Here is a 22,059-nt window from a genome sequence, read left to right as displayed (position 1 = left end):
CTCAAAAAAAATTTTTTTAAAGGAAGATGAAAAAGTAAATATTTGGGGGGTGGGCATTCAGAAACAGGACACAAGAATTCGATTAAAAAGGCCTTCCTTGGTTCCTCCCTGTCATAATGTAGTTATCTGTGGTGATAGCTCTCTTAGAGCAGATCCTCTATCAAATCCTTTTAGACAGTTGTAGGAGAGATAAAGAACTCCTGAGTCTGCCGGGTTTTTATTGCTTTTATCATAAAATCATCTTTATGCCAAAATGGCCCATCTTAAGGCTGCCTGCCCTTAGCCCTACACACGCAGACATGTGTGTACACATCCAAGTTTATTCTCACTCCACTACTGGGCCCACAGTTATCTTACTCTCTTCAACTGGGGTTATGGCCAGGCTGCGATTCATGATAACCCTCAGCAGATTTGTGGTGGAGAGGATCCTGCCAATATGAGTGGTAGTCTGCACTGGGCACTGCCACTTCAGATGTGGACAGGCCAGATGGTCAGAGTCTCCAGGTTCCATTGCACACGGCCTGGTATGTTTCCGGTGTCAGGGGCTGGAAGGTCTTAGCCTGGTTGTCCAACACGAACAAGGGGTCAGCAATGACGCCTACATTGAAGCCCTCACGCACCAACCGGGACTTCACCAGTTTGAACGTGCTTGTGATCTCCAGGGCGTCCTGCAGGGACAGTAAGCATAATCCCTATTGTGAATCCCTGGCCAAGACCTCCCCCCACCCCCCACTTCCACCACCCTGGGCTCACCTGGATACGAATGAAATGAGGTGCAGCATAGGCAGGGAGCCAAGTGCGTATATGTTGGTACATCCTCTGACCATCGAAGGTCTGGCCTGGGGCCAGCTGCACAGCAGCCATCCCCACCTTGCCCTCACAACCTGAGAAGCACAACAGTCATTCTCCACTCACCCACCTCACAGTGCTCATGGCTGACCCTCTTCCTTGGCCCATCTCTTCTCACTGGCTGTGCCCCTGCAGCTCCCCCACCTTTAAAATCTGGATAACACCCACAGACAAAATCCAGATAAAATCTGGATAAAGCTTTTGGAGGTTTAATGAGTTGAATCCTCCACACCTGGTACAGAGACGCCGTAGACGTTCACCTCCTGCAAGAAGTCCACAAGGGATAAAACGCTCTCCACCTCCCGCGTAGATACGTTCTCACCTTTCCATCTGTGGGGTTGAAGCCAATGCTTGTGACCACAACCCTGGCAAACAGGATGTCCCGCCTCTTGCCCACCAAGCCCCTCCTCCAACGAGATCTGATTGCCGGCTCTGCCCAACTCCTCAGGATCCTTCAGGATCGGGAAGCCATCCCCCTCTGGAATCCGGAAATCCCGCCTCTTCGGCCTGGCTCCCTCAAAGAATCGGGGAACCCGGGCCATCCGCCCTCCCAGTTCCCTGGGGACCCGACCGGAAGGTGTCCCCCAGGCGGTCCCGAAAGTAAAGGAAGCCTTCTCGGTCCATGGCCAGCACGTCTCCAGTGTTGAAGTAAACGTCGCCCCTGCGCCGCACATTCCGCACCAACTTCCGTTCCGACAGCTCTCGTGCCCCGCGGTAGCCCAGGAAAGGGTGGTGGCCCACTATCTGGGTTAACAGGAGCCCCGCCTCCCCTGGGGGTAGAAGCAGGAATTAGGGAATTAACAATGGTAAAGAACATCAGGAGCCCACTAGCCCCCAGCCAGGAGGTTTCCAACCATGATGGACTCCATCATCGAGATCCTGCCAGAGAAGAGACAGAAAGAGACCTGGAGTTACAGAGGGAGGGAGAGACAGAAGGAGGCATTGGGATGCCTAGACAAAGGATAACAAGCAGGGCACCTGGCTGGCTCAGTCACTAGAACATGTGATTCTTGATCTCGGTGGTTAGTTCCAGCCCCATGTTGGATACATGAAATGAGATTACATGAAATGAGATAAGATGAGATGAAATATAAAATCTTAAAAAAGAAAAAGGATAACAAGGGGTAGAGGAAGGACAGAGACAAATGGTGCTGGGAAGAAAGAGATATAGCCAGGACTGTGTAAGACCCCCAAGAGAAGACCCTAGGAGAAGATATTGACAAGAGATTGATGCCTGGGAAGACATGACTTCCACTGAGAGCTCAAGAGAACAACTCAAATAGACACCCGGAGACCCAGCAGAAAAAGAGATTGAGGCAGGGTAGCTGGGCAGAACTGAGAGGTAGAGGGTCCCAGGCAGTAGTCAGACAGGCCAAGGACAGGTTCTGGGTGAGGCAGTAGACACCACCACAGAGCACTGAACTCAAGGCTTTGGGCAACTTGTTCCAGCCAAGAAGCAGATGATCCCCATCCTTCCCACACCCAGGGAAGGCTTCCTGACCCTCGTACCTAGTCCCACAGGGATGCAGAATCCCTGACTGTCTCTGACAGGCTCCTCAGCCTCCGTGTCAAATTGTACAAGCTCAAAGGGGGACAGCATCTGAGTGGGGGATGGAGAAGGGTCAGCAGAGGTCCTGTGAGCTCAGCTTCAATCAGGGCCACTGTCCCACCCAACCCACTCGAAGCAAGCAGCTCATCTTGCCCAGGGCCCCACAGCGCCCTGGATAGTTGACGAAGCCAATGTTGCCTTCCGTGGAGCCATAGGTTTCCAAGATCCGAATGGGGCCAAAGCGCTGCTGAAAGGACTCCCACACATCTGCTCGGAGTCCATTGCCCATTGCCAAGCGGATTGTATGTGTCCGGTCCTCTGGTCGCTGCAGGAACATCCCAAGAAGAATGAAGAGGAAGTGACCTCAAGTGTGCCCAGGAACCCTTACCTACAAAGGCTATCTTTCCATCTTTCCGTCTTTACCTGGGAGGTGATTGGAGGGTCTATACCTAGGGCATCTACCAAGGGTTCTTACTTGGAGTCTGTACTTGGAGGGTTACCTGCAGAGGTTACCTGGGGGGAAGTTACCTAGAAGCCTTACCTGGAGAGATACCTAGGGGTGACTGCAGGGCTAATCCAGGTCCTTACCTAGAGGAAATATCTGGGATTTTATATAGGGGTAGTACCTGGAACTTTTACCTGGGGGAAGTTATCTGGAGGGGTTACTCAGGGGCCTTTCTTAGAGGTAAATTGGGGAGTGACTTGAAACTTCACCTTGGGGAAGGTGATACCTGGGGGCCTTATGTGGAGCATTTTACCTGGGATCCATACCTCATTGCTGTATAAGTTCACATCTGGTGAGTTTACCCTGAGCCACCCCCTGTTCTAGGCTCTTTATATATGTTTTATTCTCACAAATATTCCCTTTGAATTATTTTCCCCATTTTCCAAATGAGGACACTGAGGCTGCTGAGAGAGGTGAAGTCACCTGCCCAAGGTAGCACTGCTGATCATCAAAGGAGCCATGATTGGAAACTTTGTGTGAGATTCATCATCTGTGGCTGTTACCTGGGGAGTTTTACCTAAGGGACCTTGCTTGACTCCTGTATGTGAATCTACCTGAAACCTTTACCTGGTATGACATCTGGGATTTCATACCCTAGGTGTTCACCATGGAGCCCTAATCTTAGCACCTCACCTGTGGAGTGTTACACAGGTACCGCAGGACCTCGCCTACATACAGGATCACAGTCACACCATGCTGCCGACAGTCATCCCAGAAGCAGGAAGCAGAGAACTTGGGCGCCAGGACACAGGTTGCTCCTGAGAGGGGAGAGAAGAAAGGGTTTCAGGTCATGCTTCCATGCCACTGTGATAAGCTGCTCTGATCACATGACTGTGACCCTCTGAAGCACAGGTTTTGGAGCCGATCTGTGTGTCCCTGGTGGAGCCAGGACTACCTGCATGAGACGAGCATAGATGGGCATGGGTTCGAATCCTATCTTCAGAATGTGTACCAAGCTCAATGCTTGGTACAAAGTGAGCACTGCTAAGTAAGGGCTATGGATATTAACCATTAATGATTATTAGAAATGTTTTATGAATGTCATAAAGGTCTTCAAGAACTGGTAAAACCAGGGGGAATGTTGATAGGGAGTTTTCCAAATAAAGCTCCCCAGTATATAAATCATAAGGTTGTACACCTGAAACTAGTGTAACATTGTGCCAACTATCAATCAATCAATCTCCCCTATTTATCTTAGCCTCCCTAAGGTAGGATAATAGTTATGGGCTGCCCTCAATGTGATGTATTAGGAAGTACAATGCACCCCACCAAGGTTCTTGCCAACAATAATTGAACTGAATCTAATAATTGAACTGAATCTAATATCTCTAGAGGGAATTTCCAGGGGAGGGGCACCTAGGTGGCTCAGTTGGTTAATAGTCCAACTCTTCATTTTGAATCAGGTCATGATCCCCCATTTTGTGAGTTCAAGCCCCACGTCAGGCTCTGTGCTGGCTGTGTGGAGCCTGCTTGGGATTCTCTCTCCCTCTCTCTGCCCCTGCCCACTCCTGTTGTCTCTATAAATAAATAAATAAATAAATAATTAATTAATTAAATAAATAAATAAAACTTTAAAATCTGCAGGGTAAAGAGGAGCAAAGAACAAACAAGTACTGTGAGGGGACTTTAACTGTAAAAAGACAATTAGACAATTGGGAAGATTTGAACATGACCTGTGCATCAGATGATATTAAAGTTACTGTTAATTTTGTCAGGTGTGATATCACTATGGTGACAGGTTTTTGTTTTTTTTTTTAAGCTTTATGTATTATTTTTGAGAGACAGAAAGAGATAGAGTGCGAGCAGGGGAGGGACAGAGAGAGAGGAAGACACAGAATCTGAGGCAGGCTCCAGGCTCTGAGCTGTCAGCACTGAGTCCAATACGGGGCTTGAACCCATGAACCATGAGATCATGACCTGTGCCAAAGTCAGATGCTTAACCAACTAAGCCACCCAGCCACCTCTATGGTGACAGTTTTTGTCATTATATATTAGAGATACATACTGATATACTTATAAACAAAAAGATACAGTGGCTAAAATTTGTTCTAAAATAATCCAGAAATGAAGAGGGGAATTATATACGAAATAAAACTAGTAACATGTTAACAATTGTCAAGGGTGGATGAGGATATGTGGGATATCATCAAACTATTTTCTCTACTTTTGCTTACTGTGTATATTTGAAAGCAAAATGCTGATGGTGGCCGAAGCTGGGTGGTTGGGTACATGAGGATCATGTAGAAATATCTAAAAATTTGTATGTGTTTCAAAATTTTTATAAAAAATTGAAAAGAAAATGTTAGAGAGGTCCCAGTCTGAATTGCTAATCAGGTGTCCAGGATGATAGCCCAGTGGAATTCTTGGTGAATACCTACCCTTCACTGACTATCCCAGCATTCATACCACCTCATTACCTTCGGACCACAGCAAAGCCATTAGGGACTGTCTAAGTGACCAAGTTTCTGTCCAAGTAGCCCTGGGGCCTGCTATTGTGTGTCCCTTATCAAAGGTGAGAACCTTGGTGCTGGGTAACCTGTGGGGACTTGTCACCCTGAAAGCCCACTCTGATATTGAGTCTGGAGGTCCCATGGATTGGAGAGGTCTTCAGAAAAGGTCTTACCAAGCTCCAGGCAGCCAAGAATTCCAAGGATAAGCCCCATCACATGGTACAGAGGCAAGACTGTGTAGACCACGTCATCAGCTGTGACCCCACCCAGGGACAGCATCTTGCACATCTGTAGCAGCCGTTCCTGTGTGACAATGGCTGGCTTTGGGAGTCCTGGCGAATGGAATGGGAAGGGTGGGTGGTGAAAGGACAGTACAAGAGGGACCAGCATACAGGAGTGGGTCTCTGTGGTCAGGTCTGCAGTGAGAGGCTTGAGGCTCTTAGAAGGTGGTCAAGTATGGGGATTTGAGGGTGGGCTCAGGGAAGAAAAATTCCAAATTTAGTGGCTGTTTACTGGGCAGAAGCAGGATTCTGGCGCTGACCATTCAATTCACACTGGGGATCAGAGTTCAGGCCAGGTGTCACAATCAAAGGGCAGGATGGGTTTCAGAGGTCAAGTTTGAGGCACATGTCAGCTTGGGGTCAGAGCAGCATAAGGGTTCAGAGGTCAGGGCTAGAGTTGTTGGGCACCCTCACCAGTGGTCCCTGAGGTGTAGATAAACAGGGCAGGGCTTTTTGATGTGATCCGAGCACGTAGGTCAGCGGGCACAGGGTCGGTGGGTGCAACGTCAAGAGCAGCCCCCAGAGCCCCCACTCCTGGGGTGGGGGAGGAGTGGCTGAGGTAGAAGCATCGGATGTTCTCTGCCTGTAGCTTGGGAAGGACCTCTTCCAGATTCTCCTGGAGGTCTGCAGGGAAAAGAAATTGGGGAAAGGCCCATATCTGACATCAAGAGGGGAGACCCGAGACCGAAAGATAGGGGAGAAGAGTCTACTGCAAGCAATACAGAAAGCAGACCCCAGAGAAGAACTTTTGCATTCTTATGTAAAGAGCCCCATAATTAGTATTTGTTGGCAAAAAGGATCGAAACAGACGTGGTGAAGAAAAAAGTCAGCCCCCACCAGGACCACTGAACAGCAGTTCTCCAAGTCTGTCCCCTGCTCCATCCCCCTCTGTCCTCTACTAGCCTCTGAGGTCCTCACCTGGGTCCACCACCAGCAACCGAGCCCCAGAGCTCAGTACGGAGTGTAGTAGGGGTGCCCCCCGGGCATGCGGATTAATCCAGGCGACGGGGCAGCCCAACTTGGCCAGCCCCAGCCACAAACCTAGGGCCGGAATGGTCTGGGAGGGCAGCACTAGGAGGGCGGCAGGCTCCCCAGCAAGCAAGCCTGTGAGGCTGCCCAGCTCGGCCTTCAGGGCCCACACTGCCTGGCATGCTCTCTTGTCCAGCTCCCTGAAGGTGACCGAGCGGCCCCCCGGACCCTTCCACACCAAGGGCGCCCGGTCCGGCTGTGCTTGTGCTCGCCGCTCAAAGGTATCCACAAAGGTGTTGGGCGGCCGGCGGCTCATGCGCGCCTTGATGTTTAGCCCCAGGTGGAGGATCCTGAAGATGTAGGCCAAGTCTGCAGGCAGCCAGCGCAGCCCTGGGGGTGGCCGTGCAGGTAACACAGCCAGCATGAGTGCCGCGGCCACCAGACTCAGCCAGTGGGGCATCCAGGGGTAGAGCCAGGGCCGTGCCAGCATGGCCAGGCCGAGCAGCACACAGAAGATAGAGTCCCCCAGGAGCCAGCGCAGTGCCAGGGCCACCGCAGCAGGCCATGCGGACTGTCCCAGGCCCAGCAGCAGCAATAGTAAAAAGGCCAGTCGCAGCCAGACGCCCATCGCACCTGCTCCCTTCTCAGAGAAGCTTCCACAGAATGGTAACTTCTGCCAGGGGCTGCCTGGCTTTGATCTCTGACCCTTCAGCCCCACCCCCTAGCGGTAGCCCAGGAGCTGTTGACTGCGATGCTCCCGCCCTCCGGACTCTACCCCCAGCCATTTTGGACCCGTTTGTTTCACTGTGCCTACCTCCTACCAGGTACATGGCAGGCACCGAGTAAATACTTGAATGAACAAATCCAGTGCCTGAATGCAAACCCAGTTCTGATGTCCCCATCCCCACCCATGGGCTGGGCCCTATGACACTGTGCTTCACCCCCCTGGCATGGATGAGGACTGTCTTCGGGGTTCAGGAGGCTGAACTCCTCCTCCCCCTGGGGAACATGGGCAGGGCAGTTTATGAATGGTTGGACAGAAAAGCCTTAACCCTTCACCTTTGGGAGGCAGTCACAGAGGGGGAGCTCAGAAAGGCGTTGCCATTGACCCAGGAGCCTACAGGTCAGGGCGGAGCACCACCCTCCAGCTCAATCCCCTCTCCACCTGCTTCAAATCCTTGACAGGTGCCGCCAATGCTCTGGAGTAAGAAGAGTGACGGCTTTCTTGGCTGACAGCTGAACTGATGCGGGGTCTTGTGACACTGCTTCACTACTGGGTATCAGTATCTTCAGCTGCCCAGTGGGCAGCCCAACGGTCCTGGCTGCTGCTCCCACCTCCTGCCTGGCACTTCAGAAGTTACTGGCCGAGGCAGGTATCCTGGGGCTCAGATCCCCACATGGTAGCCTAACCCCAAAGACTCCCTGGACCCCCTCAAAAGTAAGGTGCTCAACCATCGTGCCCATCAGAATGGGGGAGGGGAAGACTCAAATCCAAAGGACCTTGAGATTCTGGAGGTGGGGGGCTGGTGAGATCTAGGGGGAAGGGCCTCAATTCTGCATCTTGGACAGCAGCAGCTGGGATTCTGAGGGTTTCCCACATGTGGCCTCTCTCTCCCAGACCCATCTCAGGCCTGGCCTACACCTCTCCCCACAGGGCAAGGGCTCTAGAAGAGTCAAGCACCAGTCATTTGTGCATCCCACACCCTCCCTGAAATGGCCAAGCCTACCGTCCTGTCTCTGCCCAGGGAGCCCAGTAGGTGGCAGCAGTGTTGCCCAGAGCCGGGGGCACTGAGTCCCGACTGCCACAGCCAGTGTGTGACGGACAGAAACGCACCCATCTGGGAGCTCAGAGCTTCCGGGTTCCGGACCCATGGCCCACAGTACTTTATTAGAGAGCAGGAGTCCCGAGGCCCGACCCCAGTCCATGATGGGTCCACTGAGCCCCCTTAGACACCAGATTGAGGGAGGGGTAGTTCAGGGTGGGGAGCCAGGGTTCTTACCCAGCTTGACACTGGGGCAGAGAGGAGCAGCTCCAGAACCCACACTCACGCAAGGAGTCAGAGCCACAAATCTTGGGCCTGGCCCAAGGGTCTGAGCGCCCAGTTTAGGCTGGAGATGATCCAGTTCTCAGGGATGGTCGGGTCTCTGACCAACCCCATCCCCAGCCTGCCACTATCAGGAGGGTCCAAGTACGAAGGAGTACAGTAGTAAGGCAGGCTTAACCCCTGGTCAGGTCTGGAAAGAAGGGTGGTAGCAGAGGGAGGGCCTGCGCTCTGGGGAAAACGTGGTTTGGTAGTGGGAACGTGGTCAAGGCGTCTAGGCAGGTGTGAAGCGGCTCGGCAGGGGTGTTACCGGTTCCGCAGTGGTCGTGGCCTAGTTCCACAGGAGGTCGCGGACCTGCAGGGGTTGGCCTACAGCGCGGGAGCGTGGTCAATCCCGCGGCAGGCGTAGCCGGGCCCAGGCCTGGATCAAGGTGCAGGGTGCGCGGCCAGGTGGCGCTCCAGCAGCGCGCGGTGTGAGAAGACCTTGCCGCAGGCGGGGCACGGCGCGCGCTCGGGCCGATGCGTGCGCATGTGCACGTTGAGTGAGCTCTTCTGCGTGAAGCGCTTGGCGCAGACAGCGCACTGGAAGGCGCGCACGCCTGTGTGCGTGACCATATGCTTCAGCAGGTAGTCGCGCAGCGAGAAAGATCGCCAGCACACGGCGCATTGGTGGGGCTTCTCCCCTGTGGGCGACAGGGCATGCCGCGCACGTATGTCATCTGGGAAGGAGCCCCGGGGAGCCTTTGACGGGCAGGGACTCCCCTCTCCTCCCAAACTGCCCATCAACCCTGAATCCCCCTGCCCTTAAGGGACACCCCTTCCACTCCCGGACCATTCCTCACTCCTGGACCTTCCGGCCCAACAGGGAACCCCTCCCCACCCCCGCCCCTCCCCACCCCACCCCACCCCCCACCCGGCCATGACCCAGTATGTCTCCCCACTCAGCGGGGATGCCGCTTTCCCGGACCCTTACCGTAATACCAGGATACCACCGTCAGGGGCCCTCAACTCTAACAGGTATCCTCCCAACAGGGAATCCTGCTGGTCTGGGACATCGTTGCCTGACAGGACTGACCGCTGAGGTCTCCCCCACCTCCAGGAACCTCCCTTCCCCTAACTCCTGCCATGCCCATGGAGCATTCTGTACTTTGATCGCTGGCCACCATTCTGGTAACAGTCTGGCAAGGCCCAGCACGCTTACACTGTGAGGGACGCGGGCATACCTGCCCGGTTCCTGCTGGAAGCCCTGTTGCCCAGAAAACCCTTGTCTGCTGGCAGCTATAATGTACCTGGGGTGCCAGAGTAGGCTGCCCCCTTTACCCTGATCAGAGAAGGGGGAGGCTGGCTGTATTGGCCCCTAGATTCATCAGGTATTAACAAAGAAAAACAAAACAAAACAAAAAACCCACCTATCTCAGCGGCAGAGGGCTGCAGGGCAGTGCCTGGGCAGGGAGTTCCCCCAGACCAGGCCTTGCACCTGGCTAAGGCCACATGAAGCTGGCAAATCTTGGCTGGTACTACCTTGGGGCCCCTGACAGCTCTCCACAGGCTACATCTATATCCTCTCTCCTTCAACCCCAAGACAGCCAGGTAGGGATTTAAAACTAAATCACATCTCACTCACTTCCCACTTCAGATCACTGATGCCTTCTCCAACATTCACAGTGAAATCCCAAGTTCCTGGCCCTGCAGAACTCCCCACTCCACTCCTACAGGTGTTCCAGCCAAACCTTTGCTTTTCCTAACAACATCCAGTTTGGCCCTGCAAGCAGTCTTTGACATTCCATACCCTTGTCCTCTACCTGAGCCTCTAGGGAGCACCCTGAACACCCTGTGACACATCCAGGACCTGCCAGCCACCACCTCAGCCCCTAGCTCCATAATCTCCAGTGCACCATCTAGCACACTCTCTACCTCTCCCTGAGCCAGTAAAGAGCCACCTCCCAGACACTCCAAGGGTTTAGGGGTACTCTCAGTGGTCTTCGAGGAGCTCCCCTTTCCTCCCTCTGCAGCTGTGGGGTCCCCACACTGCAGCCCCATCTCCCTCCAGCCGCGATCAGGCCACCTCTCTGCCAGCTCCGAAGGCTAGGCCGGCAAACCCACTCTCCCCTCACATCCAGTGCCAGTCACAGGACCCACTGACAGCCAAGGAGACCAAGGAGACTCCCCTACCTGGCCACATATTCCTGCCAAGGCTCCATCCCTCCTGCCCATCCCAAGCTTCTTCGTGGTGACGAAAAGCTCCACTGCCAGCTTTCCAAAAGCTCTGGGCAAGTTCCTGCTCCTTAACCTAGCCTGAGGATTCTCCCTGCGCCAATACACTGAAATAGGGGTTGGGCAGGAGAACCTGCTTCTCCATGTGGATGGGGTTTCCCCTCCCCCCCCCCCCCCCATCGCACTTGGGGCTCAATTTCCAGGTTCCACTGGGGTCAAGAAAAAGCAACATAACTACATGAGTGCCTCCACCCCACTTGCCTAGTGCCCAGTCACCCCTCAGGCTTGAATCTCCAGTGACCAAAGGGCTCAGAGACCCATCCTGGCTCACCCGAGTGGATGAACATGTGCTTGGTGTAGTTTTTCCGCGAGCTGAACGTCTTTCGGCAGTGACTGCACTCATAGGCAGGCGGCTCGGAACCCGGGGCTCTGGCAGGGGTGGCCGAGGGGGCCGCAGCGGGAGCGGTGGGCGGGGCTGGGGCCTCCCCCGGCGGAGCAGGAGCGCTAGGGGCCGCATCTGGCTGGAGTGTGGGATAGAAGGCGGAAGGGAGCGCAGGAGTAGGCCCCGAGGGTGCGGAAGGAGGTTGCGCAGGTGGCCCAGGAGCGCCCAGATGAAAGGGGAAAAGTGAGACAGGTGGCCCCTGGGTCTTCACGCCTGGGGCTCGGGATCCAGACAGGACACAGTCAGGCGGGGCCGGCGTCTCGGCGGGACAGGCTTCCGCCGCGGTGCCATCCTCATCTTGCCAAGCGGAGACGTAGCTCTCGGGGAACACATCCTCGGCCGCCGAAGCGCCCCGAAGAAAGTCCCTGCCGGCGCCGCCATAGTCCGAAAGGCCGGCGGGTGCGGGCGGCTCCTCGCACGCGCTGTCAGGGGCGGCGGTGAGGAAGCCGGCAGCGCAGTCTGGGAAGGAAGGGGGCGCTTGGCCCTCTCCTGGGCCGCCGCTTTCGCCGTCCTCGCCGTCGGTTTCATCATCGGTGTCCTCCTCGCCGTCACCGCCGTCGTCTGTGGCCGCGGGTAGGGAGGGGTCGACTTCCGACCCCTCCGCCTTGGTGGGCGCAGTGGGCGCCGGCAGCTGCAAGCGCGCGGGCTGGCGCTGCTTGCGGCTATGCGCGGCACCGGGGTGGCCCGGAGGGCGCGCGGCCAGCAAGTGGCGCAGGCGGTGGCGTAGCTGCGCAGGTGCAAGAGGTGGGGGCACGGGCGTGGGCAGGGGCGCGGGCGCGCCGGGGACCGGGGCTCGGGCGCGGGCGATGATCTGGGTACACTCGTCTATGACCGTCTGGATGCGCAGCACCGACGCGGCCGTGAGCACCTGCAGCGCTTCGCCTTGTGCCACTACAAGCGAGCCGCTGTAGAGGAACTCGACGAGCTGGCGCACCGTTTGCGCCGGCACCACTGGCGGCACGCGGATCTCGGAGTGGCCGAGCAGCAGCTTGTCCTGGAAGAAGGGCGAGCCGGCAGCCAACACGCAGCGGTGGGCACGCAGCGAAGCCTCACGGATCCGCACAGTCACGTCGCAGAAGTGACCACCCAGCCGCTGCCCGTTGAGGGTCTCGAGCAGCGAGCGGGAGAAGTTCTGCAGGTGTATGTGGTGCACCGCCTCTGCTGCAGCCATCTGTACCGGATTGGGGGGGGGGGGGAAGGTCAGCCAGGGCCCCCCCCTCCCGGCCTCATTGTCCCTGCCCCTTGAGCCCTTATTGCGGGGCAAGGCCCATGGGCGCACCACAGTCCCAGCCCTTCCCAAAAGGCCCCTCGAGCCCTGTTCCCATATACAGGACTACCCCCAACTCCCACCCCCAGACTCCAGGACCTCTGCAGCTCCACCTAGGAAACTCCCAGCACACCCCTGGGAGAAGGTTGGGAATACCAAATATCTGGCTCCCTCCCAGTCTTGCTTACTGCCCAGCGGAGGGTCCAGAGCTCAGCTTCCCCTATACTGGTTCACACCCTCCTCGCCCTAACTCCAGCATCCATAAACCTTCCCCATGTCCCCCTTCCAGGGAGCAGCTCTGTGGAGAAGAGGGCAGGGATGCCCATCCCGAACTGGCTGTCACACCTTATCCACTCCGCATCAGGGCTGGCTGTGATTCCTCCCACTCTCAGCTTCTTTTTGATCTCCCTTTACTACATCATCCAACCTTGGAGCATTCAAGACCCTGTGGAGACCAAAGTCTGTTGCCTCGGAATTGGGTTATGTTAACTAGTGTATACAGAGGTCTTCACAGGGGGGGGGATGGCACGACCTGCCTCCTGGGCTAAGCGTTTCAGGGTGTGCGTGGTCACAAAGGGTTGAGAGTAAGTTGGGCATTAGCCTGGCAGGCATTCCACAGAAGAAAAAAATACAAGGTCTCTGGCAGACCCCAACGCAGCAGGTAGGGGAGGTGCCCCCTGCAGCCTGGTGCATCTTGGAATCTTGATATAGCCTGGAGGGCACAAGGTGTGGGTGTGGTGTAGAGAGGGGGCTTGTGTGGACTTTGAAGAGTGTGTGATTGGGAAGGGAAAGGTGGAATAGCAGCGGCCTCCAGATCAGCATGTCTGAGCAACCCGGATGATTCTTGTCAAAACTTTAGCTTCCTAATCCCAGCACTGCCCACGCTCAGACACCAGAAAGGGGAGGGGCTACCGCTCCCCAGGGGACTCTGGGAATCTGAGAAGCTCTGATACTTCACCCGTCATCACTCATCAAGTAGGCACCATGCTCACTAGGCTAAGTTTCCCCTCTACCAAACAAAGATGGGTTTGGCTCATCCTGTACCCAAGCCACACACAACTCTAGTCTAGGGGAGGACAGTCGGGACCCAGGTCACACCCTGACACTCACTCTCACTCCACCAGCCTAGCTCAGGTGGGGTCACACAGCCCTGGAGTGTGGCTTCTCTTAACCTTCCTGGTCTAATGGGGTCTCAGACTCTGGCTCTTCTTACCCAAACCACCTTTCCTCTTCTGGGTCCAGACCCCTCCCTTTCTTGTATGTTCTATATCTTACCCTCAAATCACTTCGCACACCTCCACTGCCCCGGTACCATTGGTGGAGGCTGATGGGAGTCATTTCCTTGTGTTCCCCCCCCTCGGTCTATTCCCCCACGCGACAGCCAGAGGGAGCCTGTTCAGACCTGACAGATCGGGACCCTCCTCTGCTCAGAGCCCTCCATGGTGATGAATTAATTCTTGGCAATTCGTCAAAAAAGCCAAGTCTTTGCACATATCGTTATCTATGCCACAGCACTTTTCCCCGTCTTTATTCACCCACCGTCTAAAGACCTTCAAATCTGTGTCTAGGCGACTGGGCAGAAACCTGCGCATCAACCCATACGGCTTGAAGCCTGCCTTTTCCGACCCACCTCCACCCTGCTCCCGGTCTGTGATCTCTCAGTCCAGACGCAGCAGGGTCTTCTTGGCGCCTCAGAACAAAGGCCCACCCTCCCGGGTATGGCGCCGCATTCTCGCTGCCACGCCTTTGCCCACGCCATGCGCTTTGCTCCAAGCACTCTTTCCCATACTCTGCTCCATTGCTCGCTCCCTACCCTAACCCCAAAGCCCCCTCTCTGATCCGCTCGGGCTGCCCCCGCTCCAGACCCGGCCAACCTGTATTTCCCGCCTCCGCGTGCTAGCCAGAGCCATGCCCCCATCCTGCAGCGCCCCCTCACGTCCACAGCGTGCACTCCAAACCTAGCGCCGGCGCCCTCCCCTGGGCACGCCCCGGCCTGCCCGCCGGCCCTGCAGCAGGGGGATGCCCGCCCGACCCCACCTCCGGCTCCTTCTCAGGCACCAGGCCGGGACTTGGCCTTCTCCCGCTCACCACCGCCAAGGCCACACTTTCAGGCTGCGACGCCGGCGGAACCGAAGTCCGCAGCCGCTGTGGCGCAGGGAAGCGCTAGGTCGGAGCACGTTTCCGGTGTTTCTATGGCGATCAGCCGCCGCTTCAGGCCGGTAGGTATTGCACTTCCTGCTCTCGACCGAGTCGCAACTAAAGTCGCCGAGGCTCGGGCTGCGGGGCAGCAAGGAATGTCTCGGCCAGGACACGCTTCCGGCGTCGCCCTAGGGACTGGGATGCGCCGGGGCCTGCGCTGTCAATCTGCGGGCCACGCCCTCGTGCGCTCCCGGCTGTGTAGAGCTGCTGCAAGGCGACAAAGGCTGGGAAGGCGGTCTGAAGCACTAGATGGGTCTCGGCTGGTTTAGACTCCATTGCGACCCCAGGTGGCGGCCTTCTCCCCAGAGCAAGAGTGGAGGCAGGAGTAGGGCTCACCCCTGGTCCATCGGACTCCAGCCCTGCGTGGACTGCAAAAGAGATATTCCTGCAGCCGAACTCCACACCTGCCGGTAGCTACGAGTGGAATGAGGGAGCAGACACCACCCCAGGCCCTGGCTCCCATCTTCCACCCCTTCCGCCCCTCAAGCCTGTGTCCCAGGTAGAAGGTGGAGGCAACCTGTCTCTATGACCCTTACCTCCTCACACACCCACCAGGCCCACCCGCCCCAGGGCGAGTAATGAACGAACGAATGAATGGATATTGAACTGAATGCCTTCTGCACTCAGCGCTCTGGGACACACCTCAGAATATAAGGAAAGTGGGGGTGAGATGGATAGTACATCTGCCAAGACCGTGGTGTCCAGCCAGACTCCAAAGATCAGAAGTCACTTTAGGGGACAGAATATGTGGGAAGAGTTGTGTGGGCAGAGGAAACAGACTGGTCTGCAAAGACCCTGAGATGGGGCTAGCTACCCAGGACACCTATGAACCAGGCTGGATGGTGAGACTGGAGTGGTGGGCTGGCCTAGCCTTATGCTTTGTTCCTGGGGTCTAGAGGCAAGGCAGGAGGACGTAAAGGTCAGAAGATTTCCCTGAGACCTCAGTGGACCCCATGCCTTATGCAGCAGGTGTGGGGTCCAGCATGGGGGGAGGGGTGCTGACTTAGCCTCCAGTATGGGGACAAGATCAGAGGACCTGCCTCCCACCTTGGTCAGCTGCTGGGCAACTGTATTGGGCACATCTATAGATGTGTTGAAGTTAGAAGGATTCCAGGGGATTTGAAGCTGGAGGGGGGCATGTGACAAGAAATATAGGGGGAAATTCTAGAATCTGAGAAGAGGACCACATGACAGCTAGCAAAAAAAAAATAGGGGCCCCAGTCTACAACTGCATGGAATTGCAATCTGCTAACTACTTGAATGAACTGGGAAGCTGATTTTTCCCTAGAGCTTCTGAATAAGAGCCCAGCCCTGCCCCAAACTTGACTGCAGCCTTTGTGAGACCTGGATCAGAGGCCACTGCCTGGGTGTCTAACCTGCAGAACAGTAAGCTAATAGATGGGTGTCGTTTTAAGTTACTGAATTTGTGGTAATTGTTAAGTAACAATAGAAAATGAATACAGCTGCCAGAGACCTAGGGCCTGCACACAGTAAGTGTCTGATAATGCCACTGTTTTCCTATCTGATGAATCCTTTCCCCTTGCCTGTCTCTTGCTGAATGCTTCATTTCTGCCTCACCAGCATTTATCATCCAGCTTGGTGGTCTCATTACTCCGTCCTACAAGCAGAGGCACTTGGGGGTGAGAGAGGGAAACAAACATCCAGACACATGGCTGGAACAGCATCAGGCCAGTAGAGAAGCATGTATGAGGTCTCTGAGGAGGGAGGGTGGCTTCCCTAGGGTGAGGCAAGTGGGAGTTGCTATGGAGATTGCGGATGTTGAGAGTGGAGGGGGGGAGGACCAAAGTCCCATCTGCAGGTTTGAAGGACTGAGGGGGAGGTAGTGGATCTAGTGGGGCAGCAAAACAGGAGGCTTAAAAGACAGCAATGGCTGCTCAGACCTCAGTGGGAAGGCCAGAAGGGGACAGATACAGAGTAGGAAGGAGAGGACATGGTGGCTTCAGAGAAGGTCTTAGTGTTGAGGGTGAGATGGAGTAACTGGCCCAGTAGGAGGCAGAAGGGAGAAACACAAACCCTGACACTGCTCAGGCAGCAAGGGAGGTGGGAGCTGCAGCCTCCAGTGACACAAGCCTCAAGAAGACATCTATTTTGTTTTCCTCTCCAAAGACCTTGTCTCAGTAGTTGTGCATGCAATTGGAGGAATAAATAGTATATCAAAGGACACAGGTTTAATAAGCCAAGGAGGGGTCAATGTGACCTGCAAATATTGAAAATCCTAAGCCAGGTCCTAGAGTCTTGGAACCAGTAGATGATGAGAAGAGGCAGGTGACACTGGCTGACAGACCATCAAGGGAAGAACCTGTAAGGTTGCAATGGTCACAGACACATGAAAGGAGAAGATATTAAGCTCCTAATTGACTGGGCTTCATCAGCTGCCCGGGGGAGGCAGGACCTGCCCCTCACCCCCTACCACACCCTTACCACCACACACACAGCTTAGGTCAGAAGGCTCAGTCTCTACTCCCAGCTCAGAGTTCCCAACCTCCCTCCACCCTCCATTACTACTAGGCCAGCTTCTCACACAGGGCCTCCTTCTGTGGCAGCCACTGCCCCCAGGTAAAGCCCAGTGCTCAGTGCTAGCGGGGCTGGATAGTGCCAGATGTGGGATGCAGGCCCCAAGATTCACCTGAATTCACACACTTCTGTCAGGAGCTTCCCCTTGCCAGGGGTCAGCCATAAAGCTCGTCTCTGGAAAAATGCTTCCCAGTACAAGGCAGATAGGGTAGAGATTGAGGGACGTCCCAGGCAAGGCCAGTACCAGCAGTGGGGGATTTAGCTCTCCTGACAGGACTGAGAGGAAATGAGGAGCCTTTTGGGATGGGGGAAGGGCAGTGGCAGGATCCCATTTCTAAACAAATAAGGTCTTGGAAGTGGCAGCTTGGATGAGGGCTGGCAGGAAACCCGGACCCAGGCCTTGGTGGAGTGTATAAAGGTGATAGGAGCAATGGGTCAGATGAAGCAAGGTGCCTGTAGGACTTACCAAAAAAGAAACATCTGGACAAGATCAAGGACCGTTGAGGAGGGGGTGGAGGTGGAGATGGGGGTGAGGAATATTTGCAACATAGAAAAAGTTTAATTTGCTTTCATATGTAAAAAAACAAGAACATCCTACTAGTCTGTGGACCAAAGCCTGAGGAAATCACGTAGGAAGTAGGAGACCTAAACTAAATAATCATAATAACCCAACTACCATTGTCACTTCTTCTGGGTCCCTTAACCGGGTCCTGTAGTGGGCCTTTGAATTAATTTTGAAATTTAAAAACAAAACAAAACAACAAACAAAACAAAAAACAAGAAACGCAGAGTACAATATAGCGTTTACAGTACAATATAGCGTATACAATGTAGCGCTCCTACACTGGAGCACTCACATCCCCAAATTAGCAGTGTTCTTGTTTTGTCCCTTTTGTTTTGTTTTTTGTTTGTTTGTTTGTTTGTTTGGTCTTATTTTTAATAAACACACACACAAGAAAACAAAAGTTTGGTGGCGCAGTCGGTTAAGCGTCCGACTTCAGCCAGGTCACGATCTCGCGGCCTGTGAGTTCGAGCCCCGCATCAGGCTCTGGGCTGATGGCTCAGAGCCTGGAGCCTGTTTCCGATTCTGTGTCTCCCTCTCTCTCTGCCCCTCCCCCGTTCTTGCTCTGTCTCTCTCTGTCCCAAAAATAAATAAACGTTGAAAAAAAAATTAAAAAAAAAAAAAAAAAGAAAACAAAAGTTAAAATTTTCTTTTCTTTTTTTTTTTTAAGTAAAGCCTTTAGGCAAAGAAGAAAGCCCCTCGAGGTGGCACACCTGGGTACTTCTGTCCCTTAAAGGCCTCTTGTTTTACTCCAAGTTAAAAAATTTTTTTAAATGTTTATTTGTATTTGAGAGAGACAGACAGACAGACAGACGTTAGCATAGGAGGGGCAGAGAGAGATGGAGACAGAATCCGAAGCAGTTTCCGTGTCAGCACAGTTGATGCGAACTCACTCACTAGCCCTGAGATCATGACCTGATCATAAAGATTAACTGACTGAGCCATGAGGCACCCCTACCCCCAGTTTAAAGGATCCACTGAATCAAGATTAGTATGTTTTTTTTTACATGTAACAATTAAAAAAAAAAAATTTTAACGTTTATTTATTTTTGAGACAGAGAGAGACAGAGCATGAACAGGGGAGGGGCAGAGAGAAAGGGAGACACAGAATCCCAACCAGGCCCCAGGCTCTGAGCTGTCAGCACAGAGCCCAACGGGGGAGGGGGGAGGCTCCAACTCATAGACTGTGAGATCATGACCCAAGCTGAAGTTGGATGCTTAACCGACTGAGCCACCCAGGCACCCCAAGTTTACTTATTTTTTTAATGAGCCTTAAACTCACCACCCCTTGACCAAGAGTTGCATGCTCTTCTGATCGAGCCAGCCACGTGTCCCTAAAATTCAGTCATTTTTAGTAAATTTACCATGTGTGTAATCCTTAGCATCCTCCTGTTTTAAAACATTTCTATCATCCCCAATGAGATACCTCCACCCATTTGCTGTGATTCCCTATTCCCTGTCCCAGGCAACCACTAATCTAATGTCACCATAGATTAGCCTGTGCTGGACATTTCACATCAATGAAATCACACAATACGAGGTCTGGGTCACTTTGCTTTAGGCTTCTGTGCCACCTAGATGTTGTTAAATTTGTTTCGTTGGATTTTTTGTTGTGCCCTTGGCTTTGGTCTAAAAAGCATTTCCCTGTCACGGTAGGCAACTGAGGCAGAAAAGTCTCTAGCCCTGCTTCTTTCAGCTGCCCTCCTGCTGGACCCATGCCCTCCTTCATGACTTGGTCTATTCTCCATGCTACCCTCTTTGTGCTTGAGACACTGTATCTATCCTTCTCTTTTAACATCAGGATGCATCTTTTAAAAACAAGGGTGGTTTCCTAGTTGCCTGTCTTTGGAAGCTTCCTCATTCCTTAGCATGCTTGGTCCCCATCCCCAAGTCACCAACTATTCACAAATGAGCTTTGACAGGTGATTTGTCTCTGCCAGGAACCCATTCAGAACTGCTCAGGTTCCTTGCTCCCTGTTGGTCTAGAAGCTCCCTCACCCTTTTAAAATTAAGGTGAAATTCACATAACACAAAATTAACCATTTTAAAGTGAACAATTCAATGGATTTTAGTATAGTTACATGTTATGTAACCAGTATCTCTACCAAGTTCCAAAACATTTTGCTCAATCCAAAATAAAAACTTGTTTTGGAGCCTGGGTTGTTCAGTCAGTTAAGCATTTCGCTCTTGGTTTCAGCTCAGGTAATGATCTCATGGTTTGTGGGTCTGAGCCCCGCATCAGGCTCTGTGCTGACAGCATGGAGTCTGTTTGAGATTCTCTCTCCCCTCTCTCTCTGCCCCTGCCCTGCTCTCTGTCTCAAAATAAATAAATAAACTTAAAAAAATAAATAAAAACTTGTACCCATTGGCAGTAACTCCTCATTTTCCCCTTCCTCAGCCCTTGGCAATGACTAATTTACTTCCTGTCTCCATAAGTTTGCATATTCTGGATATTTCATATAAATGGAATCATATAATATGTGATCTTTCATGTCTGATTTATTTTATTTTATTTTATTTTATTTTATTTTATTTTATTTTATTTTATTTTAATGTTTATTTATTTTTGGGACAGACAGAGCATGAACGGGGGCGGGTCAGAGAGAGAGGGAGACACAGAATCTGAAGCAGGCTCCAGGCTCTGAGCTGTCAGCACAGAGCCCGACGCGGGGCTCGAACTCACGAACCATGAGATCATGACCTGAGCTGAGCTGAAGTCGGAGGCTCAACCGACTGAGCCACCCAGGCGCCCCATGTCTGATTTCTTTTAATTGGTGTGATCTTTTCAAGGTTCATCTATGTTGTAGTACGTATCAATTCATTTCTTTTTATGGCTGAATTAGACTCCATTGTATGGAAATACATCTATTTATCCATTTTTCCAGCCATCGTTTGATGGACATTGAGTTGTTTATACCTTTGGCTATGTAGTGCTGCTATAAATTCCTGTACAAGGATTTGTTTGAACATGTTTTCAATTTGGGGAGGTATATACCTATAAGTTAATTGCTGGATCATATGATAAATCTATGTTTAACTGTTTGAGGCATAGCCAAACTTTTTTTTTATAGGTAGTGCACCATTTTACATTCCCACCAGCAATAAAGGAGTATTCCAAGTCCTCCATATCCCTTCCATCACTTGCTATTGTCCTTTAAAAAAAATTTTTTTTTTTTTTACATTAATTTTGAGAGACAGAGAGAGAGCACAAGTTGGGGAAGGGCAGAGAGAGAAGGAGGCAGAGAATCCAAAGCAGGCTCCAGCCTCTGAGCTGTCAGCACAGAGCCCGATGCGGGGCTTGAACTCACAAACCATGAAATCTTGACCTGAGCCAAAGTCAGATGCTTACCCGACTGAGCCACCCAGGCACCCCTCTCTCTCTTTTTTTTTAAGTGGATGTGAACTGGTTCAATTTGCACTTCCCTTATGACGAATAATGTATAATTTCTTTTCATGTTATTATTGTCCATGCCATTTGTATTAAAGTTGTATTAATGTATAGTTTAAACTATTTTTTAATAATTTTTTAATGTTTATTTATTTTTGAGAGAGAGAAAGAGACAGAGCACCAGCAGGGGAGAGGCAGAGAGAGACAGAATCTGAAGCAGGCTCTAGGCTCTGAGCCGTTTGTCAGCACAGAGCCTGGACATGGGGCTCAAACTCACAAACCGTGAGATCATGACCCAAGCCAAAGTCAGATGCTTAACCGACTGACCCACCCAGGCGCACCTAGTTTAAACTATTTTTTTTATTAATTAATTAATTTTTTTTTTCAGTAATCTCTACACCCAATGTGGGGCTTGAACTCACAACCCTAAGATCAAGAGTTGGATGCTTTTCTGACTGAGCCAGCCAGATGCCCATAAAGTATAGTTTATATGCCATAAAATACACCCATTGCAGGTAGCCTTCAAAGCTTCTGAGCAAATTAATATTCATCATGGTGCAGCTATCACCACAATCCAGTTTAATTTATTTTTATTTAAAAAGTTTTTTAAAAAATATTTTATCTTTATTTATTTTGAGAGAGCGAGTGTGTGCCTGCATGCACAAGCAGGGGAGGGGCACAGAGAGAGGGAGAGACAATCTCAAGCAGGCTCTGTGCTGCCAACACAGAGCTTGATGTAAGGCTTGACCCCACGAACAGTGAGCTCATGACCTGAGCCAAAATCAAGAGTTCAACGCTTAACCAACT

At 52.6% G+C, this 22,059-nt stretch overlaps 2 protein-coding genes across 5 annotated transcripts; both read right to left on the bottom strand.

The window, feature by feature from the left end:
* Nucleotides 1-212: 212 nt before the first annotated feature.
* On the bottom strand, nt 213-8,335 carry SLC27A5 (solute carrier family 27 member 5). The gene is made up of 10 exons (XM_047834271.1): nt 6,553-8,335; nt 6,049-6,258; nt 5,527-5,685; nt 3,537-3,661; nt 2,529-2,723; nt 2,359-2,449; nt 1,421-1,619; nt 1,082-1,179; nt 754-884; nt 213-668 (listed from the first exon to the last, which is right to left on the bottom strand). Exons 1-10 carry the CDS (start codon nt 7,229-7,231, stop codon nt 492-494), a joined length of 2,064 nt encoding a protein of 687 aa, XP_047690227.1. The 5' UTR covers nt 7,232-8,335; the 3' UTR covers nt 213-491.
* A 123-nt stretch (nt 8,336-8,458) lies between these two features.
* On the bottom strand, nt 8,459-14,857 carry ZBTB45 (zinc finger and BTB domain containing 45). Of its 4 annotated transcripts, none has more exons than XM_047834314.1 (3): nt 14,606-14,857; nt 11,191-12,472; nt 8,459-9,328 (listed from the first exon to the last, which is right to left on the bottom strand). In XM_047834314.1, exons 2-3 carry the CDS (start codon nt 12,470-12,472, stop codon nt 9,072-9,074), a joined length of 1,539 nt encoding a protein of 512 aa, XP_047690270.1. In that variant the 5' UTR covers nt 14,606-14,857; the 3' UTR covers nt 8,459-9,071. The 4 variants fall into 4 exon arrangements, with proteins under 4 accessions (XP_047690270.1, XP_047690269.1, XP_047690268.1 ...); XM_047834313.1 differs by lacking the exon at nt 14,606-14,857 and adding an exon at nt 14,443-14,514; XM_047834312.1 differs by lacking the exon at nt 14,606-14,857 and adding an exon at nt 14,199-14,400.
* Nucleotides 14,858-22,059: the final 7,202 nt, after the last annotated feature.

Source organism: Prionailurus viverrinus, chromosome E2, assembly GCF_022837055.1.
Source record: "Prionailurus viverrinus isolate Anna chromosome E2, UM_Priviv_1.0, whole genome shotgun sequence".
Taxonomy (NCBI): Eukaryota; Metazoa; Chordata; class Mammalia; order Carnivora; family Felidae; genus Prionailurus; species Prionailurus viverrinus.
The sequence above is the reverse complement of the archived record's forward strand: the minus strand, read 5'-3'. Positions and strand labels throughout refer to the sequence as shown.

What these genes read in the sequence shown, in the direction of transcription:
- ZBTB45 (XM_047834312.1), bottom strand. Translation starts at nt 14,327, where the DNA reads ATGGCGTGGGCAAAGGCGTGGCAGCGAGAATGCGGCGCCATACCCGGG. An exon ending in AGACCGGGAGCAGGGTGGAG is followed by an intron (nt 12,473 to 14,198) that starts GTGGGTCGGAAA and finishes AATCCGGTACAG; the next exon opens with ATGGCTGCAGCAGAGGCGGT. An exon ending in GCACATGTTCATCCACTCGG is followed by an intron (nt 9,329 to 11,190) that starts GTGAGCCAGGAT and finishes TGTCGCCCACAG; the next exon opens with GGGAGAAGCCCCACCAATGC.
- SLC27A5 (XM_047834271.1), bottom strand. Translation starts at nt 7,231, where the DNA reads ATGGGCGTCTGGCTGCGACTGGCCTTTTTACTATTGCTGCTGCTGGGC. An exon ending in ACCTGTGTAACACTCCACAG is followed by an intron (nt 2,724 to 3,536) that starts GTGAGGTGCTAA and finishes ATGTTCCTGCAG; the next exon opens with CGACCAGAGGACCGGACACA. An exon ending in CGCCTGGGGGACACCTTCCG is followed by an intron (nt 1,180 to 1,420) that starts GTCGGGTCCCCA and finishes TCAACCCCACAG; the next exon opens with ATGGAAAGGTGAGAACGTAT.